This window comes from Mauremys reevesii, linkage group 1 (genome assembly GCF_016161935.1).
Source record: "Mauremys reevesii isolate NIE-2019 linkage group 1, ASM1616193v1, whole genome shotgun sequence".
NCBI classification, from domain to species: domain Eukaryota; kingdom Metazoa; phylum Chordata; order Testudines; family Geoemydidae; genus Mauremys; species Mauremys reevesii.
In genome coordinates, this window is record NC_052623.1 from 322,499,431 (window position 1) to 322,511,801 (window position 12,371).

A 12,371-nucleotide genomic window follows, 5' to 3' on the forward strand; every position below is an offset into this window, starting at 1 on the left:
TCTTTTATTCTTCCCCCCTCCCCCTTTCTGTTTTGTTTTTCTGTGTTTTGGAGCATCTGAGCAACCCAGTGACACCACTGGAGAGCAGAATGTGGCCCATTTTCCCAGTATAATATAATGGTGTCCTTTGTGCTGAGAGGTGAGGTTTGTCCTGTCTATTCTTTTATCTTTCTTTGGACCAACTTCTGCTGGTGGAAGGTACAGGCTTTCAAGCTACATAGAGCCCTGCATAGCTTGAAAGCCATACCGCCCACCAACAGAAGTTGGTGCAATAAAAGATGACCTCATTCATATCCTGAACACAGCTACAACAACATGGCAAAAACTGCTTTTAGCATAAGCTACAGTTTCGTGATCCCAAGGTGAACTTAGCATATAGAGTCTGTGACTAGACTCAAATGATTTTGGTTTTGATCTATCTGAAAAAGTTGTTTGACTCTTAAGGATACAGACTGCCCCTTCCACATATAAATCTTCCCAAGGGTAAAATATGTTCCTCAAGCTGCAGAGATAAAGGCAGATTTTCCCCTGCAGGGAGTGCAGTTTAAGCCAAAAGGGAAAATGAAGGATTTATGTCAGTAAAATCAGCTGCTCCACTAGATTCACATGCACTTGTTTGCTTATCCTTGCAGAGTGACATCCAGTCTGAGAATATCTCAGCCTCCCCTCCATTAATCACATGGTTCCCTTTGGAACTCTTTCTCTGAAAGGACTGTAGACATGGAGGTAAGTTACTGCTCCTTTCACCAGATAAGTCATGGATCGATTTCTACTGGGAAATCCACATTATCCAGAGGGAAGTTATCAAACTCCTCTCCCTTCCTCAGAAGATTACCTCTAAGACCCACAAAGCCTGCAGATGTCACACAGAAGGGCACTTGCAGTACAGGAGGAACATGCTACAGGTAGGGTTCCCTCTTCTACAGGGCTGGTTGAGGTTCTGCCCTATTTTGCTTCTCTCCACACCAAGCAGAGGAAGAGAGAGTCTAAAGCCCTTAGAGTCTGTGGTGATGATTTTCAAAAATCACTAGTGATTTTGCATTCTCAATATGAGTGAACTTAAAGGGGGCTAATTTTCATCACATTAGCACTCAGCACTTTCTGAAAATGAGGCCCCTTCAAGGTGTCTCAGGTTGGGCATCCAAAAACTGAGGCACTAAATATCACTATTCATGTACACCTCTACCCCGATATAACGCAGTCCTCGGGAGCCAAAAATCCCTACCGTGTTATAGATGAAACCCCATTATATCAGGGTAGTGGTGGCAGGGCTCCAGCGGTGATTTAAAGAGCCCGGGGCTCCGGCCGCGGGGAGCCCCGGGCCCTTTAAATTGCCACCTGAGCCCCGCTGCCAGAGCCCCGGGGTAGTAGTGGCAGGGCTCTGACAGTAATTTAAAGGGCCCGGGGCTCCCCACAGCAGCCAGAGCTCCGGGCCCTTTAAATCACCGGCTGAGCCCCGCTGCCGCAGCCCTGGGGTAGCGGCGGCAGGGTTCCAGCGGTGATTTAAAGAGCCCGGGGTGCGACGCAGCAGGCGGAGCCCCAAGCCCTTTAAAGTGCCGCTCGAGCCCTGCTGCCAGAGCCCCAGGGTTACTGCTCTATATGCGAACCCGTGTTATATGGGGTTGCATTATATCAGGGTAGAGGTGTATAAAAATCTTGAGCTATAATTTTTTTAAAAAATTAACTGGTTTAAAATTGCTTTAATTTGTAAGATTAAAAATGTCTTCCATTTAAACAAAATAATTTGTCAAACAGTTAATCCTTCATATGGTTTATGAATATCTAATAATGGAACCAAACGGGATACAGAGTTGTAAAAGTCAGCCCCAATGCATACACAATAAGGGCTTGATTCTGTCATGCTTGTTTGACAAAACTCCCACTGAAGTCAACACTACCTACTAATGCTACTAGCTGCAGACCACATTTTTAAACACAAATTTAATATTGATTTTTAGTATGCAGCCTTAAATCACCTGTGCAGTGGTCAGATTAATACAATAAAGGCTTAAGAGCTCCATTCATCAAGTCCATATTTCACAGCCTAAGATTTGTTTACTTGAGAGACTACTTACTTCAAAAGACCCAGAACAATTAATGGGTCCCTAGTTTTCAAAGTTCAATATGAAGGATTGATTTCATAGACCATAAAGGCTCTGAAAGGGATGCTGGGGTCAATCTAGTTGCAAATAAAATGTTTACAAGTGTCTGAATACAGATTTTCACAATAGACAGTAACAACCTAGTAGGCAAATAGTTATTTTCATAATCGCAATTGGGCCTACCACAATATGGATGTAGTATATATGTATAAAATTACTATTGTTCACCTAACAGTGCAGTTAAACATGCACACAATCCACTAGTACATTTGTATACTAGAGATATGTTTAAAAATCATTTTTGGTAGATCAGCATAGCTTCTGTTTAACAAATAAACTAAAATACTAAAGTGGCTGCCTCAGCTCATCTTCACAAGTATGTCCACCTGTGGCATCATAGCAATGGCCAGGTAAACTCCCTTCAGCCCCAGCAAGTTCCCCAGGGATCAGAGGAGTAACTGATCAGAGGAAATCACTGCCTTGCAAACACAGGGTCGGCTTGCAGTCCTATTGGTTTAAAGGAGGCTGCAGGAATAAGGAGAGTGGAACCGGGCCCTCCATCTTTCTCCCTTGGGGTTGCCAAATTTGATTGGAAGTATTCCTGGAGGTTTCACCACCTCACATAATCTTTAATTAAAGATTAAACTTTAATTCCTGGAGATTTCAGGATAATCCCGGAGCGTTAGCAACCCTACTTGTTGGCCTGAGGAGCTTTAGCTGTCCGCAGAGAGCTACCAATCTGTAGGCCCGCTACCCACGGAGAAAGCCGCACAATGATCGCGCCATCTGCTGCCCCTTCCCTCCCGGGTTCGCCCACCTGCGCTCTAGCTACCCCCTCCCCGGGTGGGGTGAAGGGCCGAGCGGGGCGCCCTGCTGCCCTTACCGGCGAAGTTCTTGGTGAAGACCAGGGTGACGAGCAGAATGGGGATGAGGACGGTGCCGATGGTGACCACGCGGTCGAAGGGCAGCTCTAGCTTGAGCTGCAGCAGCAGCGCCGCCAGCGAACCGGCCTTGTCGTCCTGCTGCCCGGGCAGGATCAGCTCCTTCAGCTTCTCGCCCGCCAGCAGAGCAGTAGCCATGTCCGGGTGGTTATCGATGATGTGTTGCATAAGCAGCTGCAGGCGGGTTCACGCCACACCGGCTCCCCGGGGGGTGGCCGAGCTTCGCCTGTGCGGGACTCTCCGGAGGCGCGGGCGCTCCCAGCCTACAGGGTGACACCGACAGTGAGAACAGCCCATGCAGATGGGAGCCGCAGCCAGGCACCAGGGCAGGTGGGGCGGCGGGCGGGCTTGCAGCAGTGGCACCATCTTTAGCTCGCAGGAGATGCTGCTCCTATTGAGACTGCGGGTCTGCCGCCCGGAAGTTATCCCGGGCATGCTCCGCAGCTCTGCGCTGGCGAGCACGCAGCGCACCCAGGGAAAGCCAGGCAAAGAGGGCGAGGCAACAGAGCTATAATATGATCGGGGCAATGATGCAACCAGAACCGCACGGTGAGAAATCAAAGAGCAACACGGGCAAGGCAGGGCGAGCTGTGCAATAACATTCAGGGAAGAGCCCTGCAAGAAAAGGCCGTGAGAGGTGGGCATTCAGTGATAAGAACAATGCAACGAGCTCTGCAATAACCAGCCATATAATAATAGCCGGCCAAAGCCAGGCTGCCCCAGCTAAAGTGTTGCAGACACAGGGAGGAGGGAGGGCATTTACCTTGTAACTTTGGTCTCTTCAGCTCCAAGCGGATGGTGTACGCCAAACGGTGACGTTGTAAATAACTGCAGAGGCGAAAACAACTTACCCCCTCTCCCCCTGCTAGGAGGAGTAACCGCACCTCCTCCAGTAATACAATCACCCCCAAACTGGGATGGATGGGGGGTGTAATTTATCGGTGCTTGTTATTGCCGCTGCTGAAAGGCGCTTGCACAGAAATTTCCATCTGCCCCAGCAGCAGCAACGTGCAGAGGAATTCAAGAAGGGGCTTGCAGCGGTGGGAAGGAGGCTGCAGCCCGGGAATGAATCGGCTGAACGCAAGAGGTTCTTTCAGTTGTTAAACCAAACATCTGGAGCCTGCCCAGCTGGAAGCAGCAGCTGGGGGGAGGGGGGACTTGCAGGGGGAGGGGTAGCTGGGAGCGGCGTTGGCTGTTACCAGGCAGGCACGGCACACGAACGGGCTGCGGTGGTAGCGCTGCCACGCGCTGGGGCTGTGGCGCCGCAGCTCGGCTCTGGGTTGCAAGCAGCCGGATTTGGTACCGGGCTATTGCCAAGCATGCTCAGTAGCCTCGCCTGAAGGGGGGCTGCCCTACCTAGGCATCCTTGCCCTCAGAACCGCCTTTCCTAGCGCGGGGGGGGGGGGGGAATCAAGGGGAGGCACAGGCAGCGTTTGTGCTGGGGGACACAACATGCCCAGAGGAGGGAGCCAGATGGGCAGACTCAGGGACGGTGCATGAGCTGAGGCTGAGAAAGGAGGCGATGGATTGACTGCAGGAGAAGTGGCAGAAGCTGGGAGATAACTTTTCTCCCCTCGATCCCTCCTTAACAACAATGGGCTGAGCAGTTCACATTGATGGCCAGAATAATGCAAGGGGAGCACGGAGGTTGAGTTCCTGCTTGGCTGATCTCAGCATCCCCTTTCCAGGCTGTGCTGTTAAAGGCAGAGGGTAGATCAGTGCCTACATAAAGCAGCTCGTTATTTGAAATGATCCAATGACCTGCCAAAAGAGACTTGGCTCAATACAGTATTCAGGCTCTCCAGCTCTTGCAATTTTTTACAACCCCAGCTAGAGGAATCATGCTATTACAGGAGAGCACAGCTTTCATTTAAAATATTAAGTTTCTAGCCCTCCTGCTTTTAGAGAAAAGTTTGAATGGTGAAGCAAGTGCACCCTGAAAGCCAACAGCCAGAAGGTGCAGGGCCGGCTTTAGGAAGTGCGGGGCCCAATTCGAACATTTTTGGCGGGGCCCCGGCAGGGATGACTAAAAAAAAAAAACATGTAAAAAAAAGCCTTTCATTTCTTAGCAACCGGTTCCCTGTAAAAAGTTCTGCTTTAAGGGATGTGCCACAGTATGTATTTTTTGTACCAATAGGGTTACCATACGTCCGTATTTTAAAAAATTCCTCCCGGATGGCGATTTAAGAACCAAAAAGCTGGACATGTCTGGGAAAATACAGATGTACGTTAACCAGACCTAAAGTTCTTTTTTAAAAAGATGAGCCTGAACTAGAACTGAGCTCCGTTTCATGTGTGTGGATCCCCGCCACTCCCTGGGGGTGTGCTAGGGTGTCCAGATGTCCAGATTTTATAGGGACAGTCCCGATTTGGGGTTCTTTTTCTTATATAGGCTCCTGTTACCCCCCACCCCTGTTCCAATTTTTCACATTTGCTCTCTGGACACCCTAGGGTGTGCCCATGTGTGGGTCCCAGCTGCTCCCTGCCCCCCCTCATTGAAGCAGGGTTACTGCCCTGGGAACTGCAGGGCAGCAGTGGACATGGGGCTGGCTGGAGGCAGGGCAGGGGCTGACTGGAGGTAGGGTCTGGCTGCAAGCAGGGCAAGGGGTGTGGGGCTGGCTGGAGGCAGGGGTGTGTGGGGTGGGCTGACTGGCTTCAGGTAGGGCTGCAGGGGGGTGTGGCAAGGGTTGGCAGCGCTGGACACAGAGGAGTGCGGGACTGGCTGGCTTCAGGCAGGGGCGTGCGGCAGGGGTTGTCTGGAGACAGGGCAGGAGGTGCGGGGCTGGTGCGGGCAGGGGCTGGCTGCAGGCAGGGCAGGGAGTGCGGCGCTGGGTGCAGGCAGGGGGTGCGGGTACAGGGGGTACCGCCCACCCTGTACGGTAAGTGCCTCCTCCTCCTCCCCACCAGGGTAGCAGCAGCAGCAGCCCGGGGTTCGGGGCTATTTAAAGGGCCTGGGGCTCCCTGCTTCTACAGCCCCGTCCCTTTAAATAGCCACGGGAGCCTTGGCAAAGCAGTGGGGTTCCAGGGGCTATTTAAAGGGCTGGGGCAGTAGAAGCAAGGGGAGCCCCAGACTTTTTAAATAGCCCCCAGAGCTCTAGCAGTGGGGCTCTGGTGGCAATTTAAAGGGCCTGAGGCTCCAGTCCCTGCTGGGAGCCCCAGGCCCTTTAAATTGCCCCCTGGGGAAGCTGGGCCACCCCGGTACAGCGCACTGTCAGGGCTTGTGTGCGGGGCCCTCTTAGGCGCGGGGCCCGATTCGGGGGAATTGGTTGAATTGGCCTAAAGCCGGCCCTGAGAAGGTGGATTTAAAAGAGCCCAACATTTAAAAAAAAATCACTTAAAAACAAATCTCATGAGTTTTGGGAGCCAGACTTTTTTAAAAGAGTTGTAGAGTTAGCAATACTGAACATTTTACACACAACACACACATTATTTTTATATATATATATATATATATATATATCATATATTTTTGGCATTTAAAAGAATTCTGTTAGTTTACATAGGTGTAGTATGTCTGCAGGTAGCCTCATCTCTGTTCACAAGTGTCATGTTTGCTGATCTGATTGCTCCTTCTCACTCTGCTCAAAACATAGTTTCACTCCTAAAATGCATTTATTTAAAAAGCAATATTTTTACTTCTTGTCCTTAGCACACTATCATATATCTTGGTTAACATTGTACAGATGTATGGTGTGTTACTTAATTTAGAGGTTTAATAGCAAATAATCATAGAAAATAATAATGCTAGTAGTTAAGTAGTCACCTCTCAAAGTGTTTTGTTGTAAAATTTCCCATGTTCTTATTGTGATTTTAATTTATAATTTTATATTTATTTTCTTTTGTATAGCACAGGTTTATTCTTTGCCATTATACAGCAGAACCTCACAGTTACAATCACCTCGAGAATGGAGGTTGTTCATAACTGAAATGTTTGTAACTCTCAAACAAACCATTATGGCTATTCTTTCAAAAGTTTACAACTGAACATTGGTTTAATATAGCTTTGAAACTTTACTATGCAGAAGAAAAATGCTGCATTCCATTTATATTTTAGTAGTTTGTTTAACACAGTACTGTACCTGCTTTCTTTTTGTCTCTGCTGCTGCCTGAGTGTATACTTCCAGTTCCAAATGAGGTGTATGGTTGACTGGTCAATTCATAATTCTGGTGTTCATAACTCTGAGGTTCTACTGTATTACTACAATGCTATCTGATTTTCTGGGTTGTCATAAGACTTTTTTTCCTCATTCTCTTTGATCCACATATGAGAACTACCTTTCTCACACTTATTTCACCTCTCTCCAGCACCAGGTCACCACTTGTGTGTTGAATTTACTCCTGAAATTCATGAAGGGCCCAATACTACCTTATTTGAAATCTCTCTGCAAACCAAAATTTCTACTGAAGTTTTTACTAAACAGAGATATGGTTTTTGGCTACCTAGACTCACATGACATTGATATCAATGGGAATATCTGTATCACAAAGTTAAGCAGTGCTTTAATTTTTTTTTCTGGATAGAGTCTTTAGTTTGCATAGTTGTACTGCAACCACTGAGTCACAGTTACCTCTACGTATCTGAAATATTAGGTCATACCTATTACATGCAGTAATGGTTTGGTCTTCCAGTAATATGTAATATTTTTGTTTTATTAAAAACAAATCTTATCTTTAACTAATTCCCCAACTCTGCATAAACTTATGTGCAGGCTTCTTCAACTATAAGCTTGAAAAGCATATATATGTTTTAAATAAAGGAACTCACAGTAGAATTTGATAATAGAGAATTCTCACAAGGGCCCTGCTCTACCCCATCTTCTTACCAGCAGAAACTACCCAGAATCCTCCAAGTATGCTCTCATGAAAGCTTTATTTCCAGGCCCCTTTACCAATATAACCACAATCCCCCATGCTCCCACCTATTTACAGTGTTTACCAAGGTTTAAGCCTTCTCAGCAAGACTAGCAGTCTCACACCACAAAAAAAAAAATTATTTCTTCCCTTTGCACTTACTTCCTGTGTCTTTTATCAACCGTGGACTGATGGGCCAATTGAGTTCATTGCCCTCAATCAGCTTCTCGTGATGTACTAATTAGTCTCCAGGTGATCAGAATGCTGACTCATCTCTTGCAGCCACCCCATCTCAGGTGCTGGTGCTGCCACTCTTCGGGAGGAAAAAAAGAGTGTCTACAGCAGCACTTTATGGAGTGGGTACTGCTACTGGAGTGAGTTACTGTACCATTTTTGTTATCTCCTGGGCCTGTGGTGGTGGGTTGTTTGTGGGGGGTAGAGGTGAGCAGTGCAGAGACTCCCCCATGTCTATCCACCCCACCGGCACTGCCCGCTTCATTGTTCTCATATATTATCTGGGACTGCTTCCATTCCCCAGCCTGGGTGCTTGCTTTGTCTCTGTTTCTAAGTGGGACTTCATCTACAGCAGCAAGTAGAGACTTGTTGTCCATAAGAACACATAGGTGCCCATGCCCCCTTCCCTGGACTTGTCCTGTCCCCCCAGCTGTGCTTAACTGGTGCCCCCCCACACACACATTTGCCCAATGTACCCTGAAGCAGCCTGCCCCTTTCCCCTCCCTACTGCCCACCCCATCTTCCCCACTGCTGCTGGTTTATTTGTCTCTCCTGCCCCATCCTAGCCCTTTAGTGGGGTTTTTTTTTTTTGGCTTGTTTACCTTTCCTGCCTCTCTCCCCTCCCCCGCACCTAGGCCCTTTCTAAATTGGCTCCCCTCCCCTCCCCTCCCCCCTTGTGTGCCCATGCCCTCCAGCACTTGTGAACCCCCCTTTTCTGTTGATACCCCATTCACTCCTCCCCCCCCCCCAGGTTGCTCTACCTGTAAGCACGAATTGGACTCCTCAGTCATCTAAAGTCTCAGTGACTTTCTCCTGGCAGATATCATCTTCCTATCAAGGGACAGCCGACACTGATGGTCTCGATGGAGACTCAAGTACCGAGGGTTTGGAGTGCTCTGATGGAGGTGCTAGAGTTAGATGCTTAGATTTGTATGGTACCAACGGGCCCATCAATGGTAGTACCAGTGGAAGAGATGTATTTTGTCTGAGGAATGTTTCTCCTTGTTGTCCCTGTTATGCCCAGTTGGTACTGAGGCTTGCTTGGAGCGGTGTTTGCTCTTGGTGCTTCTTGGGTTTTGGGCCCTGGCAGTATCAGAGGAACCTGCAGCCTCCATGGTACTGGATCTAGAAATCAACAATTCTGGGACTGCTGACTTAGTAGAAGACAGAGATCTCTTTGGAGCAGACATTCTGCGGCAAGTCACAGCTTGTTTTCTTGGGGCCTTTGGAGGTCTCTGAGGTCCTTCCCTTCTTGGGGAAGTGATGGACTGAGATCTCAGGGGCACTAGATCTGCTCAGAGACCGATATATGGGGGGTTCCCCTGATGTGGCTCTGACCTGGAGTGAACGGAGCATTCCATTATCAGAAGTCTCAGTTTGATCTCCTGGTTCTTCCTGGCCCTAGATTTCAGGGTTAAGCAGAAGTTACTCTTCTGTGAGATGTGTGATTCTCCAAGGCAGTGGATGCACTTGGAATGGTTGTTGTTAACTGGGACATTTGAAGCCTAGGTAGCCGAGCATACCCTTCCGAGAAGGCAAGTCTCCCTGATGGGAGAAGAGAAGAAAAAAAGGCACTCCTCTTACTAAAATTAATTAAACACTAAGCTACTATTAAGATAAAAAGAAAAGGTAATAAGACAAGGCATACTGGAAGTGGGTACACTATAGCTACGTCTCAGGCCAAGGCGGTTGAGAAAGAACTGAGAGCAGTTCATCTGTTCAGCTCTGTATAGCTTCAGCACGGGGCGTGAGGGTGTGTAGGGAGCATGCATGGGGAGAATAGACATTCACTAAAATCTCTGATCAAAGGTGCATAGGGCACATCCACGCCTGAAGTGGAACACCTATGGGACATTACTTGAAGACGTCAGATTTTCTCTTTTCATAGTCTTCCACACTACAGAACCATTATTTGATTAAATCATATTGATTCTGCAATCATCTTGGAGAAATACTTTGCATATATTGCAACTACATTGATTGCCAAAAGGACAATGAAGATGGGATGTTGATGAGAAACAAAAAAATTGGGGTATATGTACAGCATATGGTAGGGTAAATAAGGAAACACAAAGTGGCCATCCCTAGCATAAGAACAGATGTCATGGTCTAGTACCCAGACAGTAGCATAAAGACACAGACACTGTGGAATAGCCTAGATAATGATCATGCTTGTGGTAATAATTCCACACTAATAAAAATTTCACATGGTGCTGATAGAATCATAGTTTGATTATAGATCTCATATGTAGAAAGTGAAGATCATATGAACTAACTCTAGCAAAAGTTCAAAAACAGGGAATATTTTATAATCATGTACAAGCTAATTCAAACATTTTGAATAATCCATTCTGTCATCAATTTAAAATGTATAACTTTTCAATGGTAATGTGTGACTCCTGTGGGAGGTGGGTGGCTGTGTCCTGTTTTCTGGAGGGGAACAATCAAGAGATCTTAAACAATGAGGAGAAAGAGTACATCTGCAGTACATAGAATTGTGATATTTATATTGTAATGCACATATGAATGAATAACTCAGTCTAATCAGTATTTGCTAAGAAATTGTCATTTTTAAATTATACAATTGAAATAATGTACATGGGAATAAAGAAAAAAAGCACCATTTAAAATTTGTGTTTAAAATAGATGTTTATGTATGTTTTGGAAATTGACATTTTTGTAGTTACACCTTATGTTTTAATAAGAACTATTAAAATTAGTCAAATATTGTTTGCATATTGTAAAATCTAAATTTAAATTTCTGAAATTAAAAAGCAAGTGGTAGGGTTGGAGGGTGGGGGAAAAGGTCAAGGTAGCAAATTCAGCCTGAGAGATCTCCAGACTTTGCTACCCCTGTGCCTGTGAAGAAGGGGCATCACTTTCTGAGAAGCAATTTTGAACACTACCTGCTGACCTAGGTCAGCCGTCTTCAGAGCAGCATCTGCCTGCTGCTGTTGCTGATACACACACTTTCCAACGTCAGCATCATTCCTGCCTTCCTGTCAGGGGCGGCTCTACGTTTTTGGCCGCCCCAAGCAGTCATGCGCGGGAGGCGCCCCGGAGCCGCGGGAGCAGCGGACCTCCCACGGGCATGACTGCAGAGGGACCGGTGGTCCCACGTGGCTCGGCTGCGGACGGTTCGCGGGTCCGGCGGCTCCGCTTGAGCTGCCGCAGTCATGCCTGCGGGAGGTCCAGCCGAGCCGCGGGACGAGCGCCCCGTCCGCAGTCATACCTGCGGCAGGTCCAGTCGTCCCGGGACTCCGGTGGACCTCCCGCAGGCATGACTGCGACAGATCCGCCGGCCCAGCCTGCCGCCCCCCCCCCCCCCGGCGGCAGGGGACGCCCCCTAGATTTTGCCGCCCTAGGCACCAGCTTGTTTTGCTGGTGCCTAGAGCCGCCCCTGCTTCCTGTCTGCTTGCTTTAAGGTTGCACTACTGAGCACCTCATCCTGTCCCACAGGTAAGTGTTTGACATTATAAAGGGCAGACAAAGGACTGTGGTTGGCCGGAGGGGAAGGTGAAATGTGGCTCTGAGGCTGTTGGCAGTGAGATGAGACTTTGTAGCTATCGGCAATGAGAAGTGCCCACTGGCCATGAGCTGTTACCATGGCTGTGGCTGAGACAAAGCGTTTGGCAGTAAGCTAGGGCTCTGAGCCTACCAGCAGCAAGAAATGGCTATTGAAAATGAGATGTGACTGCTGATGAGATGTGGCTACATGGCATCTACAAACTGAATGTAGGTGACTAGTTTGCAGCAGCACACTCTTCTCTTTGAAGTTTTACAGCTCAGACCTCTGGAATCTAGTAGGTACCTGGGCGTTTCCTTCCCTCCCACCCACCCACCCTCTTAAGAACCCTCGTTCACTTATTCTTTCTTTGTGACTCTTCACTGAGCTATGTTAGTTACTTGCCAAGCGGAGATGAAAGATTTAAAAACAAATTCTGCATGATGTACTCTTTTGATGGAAAAAGAACAGGAGTACTTGTGGCACCTCAGAGACTAACAAATTTATTTGAGCATAAGCTTTTGTGCTCAAATTAATTTGTTACCCTCTAGGGTGCCACAAGTATTCCTGTTCTTTTTGCGGATACAGACTAACACGGCTGCTACTCTGAAATCTTTTGATGGAGTAGATTTAAAATAGATACCAACAGCTGCATTGAGCATTTAGAGAAAGTGCACCTGCCTGAGTCCCCTATTAATGCTTTTTCTTCACTTTTGTTGTTGTTTGATTTCCTGGTTT

The 12,371-nt window shown here is 47.6% G+C and overlaps 1 protein-coding gene across 26 annotated transcripts in view; it reads right to left on the bottom strand.

Moving 5' to 3' along the window:
* The window catches only part of PANX2 (pannexin 2), a 51,680-nt gene that overhangs the window by 21,070 nt on the left and 18,239 nt on the right, over positions 1 to 12,371 (bottom strand). For 2 of the 26 annotated variants that reach the window (XM_039512330.1, XM_039512237.1), the window contains exon 1: positions 7,980 to 8,019. The exons of 8 other annotated variants lie outside the window; for them this stretch is intronic. Coding sequence is in view for 4 of the 18 variants with exons in the window: in XM_039512177.1 (XP_039368111.1) it covers positions 2,986 to 3,211 (226 nt within the window). In the remaining 14 variants the exon portion in view is untranslated. 16 more of the 26 variants (XM_039512348.1, XM_039512263.1, XM_039512177.1 and 13 more) reach the window with 15 other exon arrangements.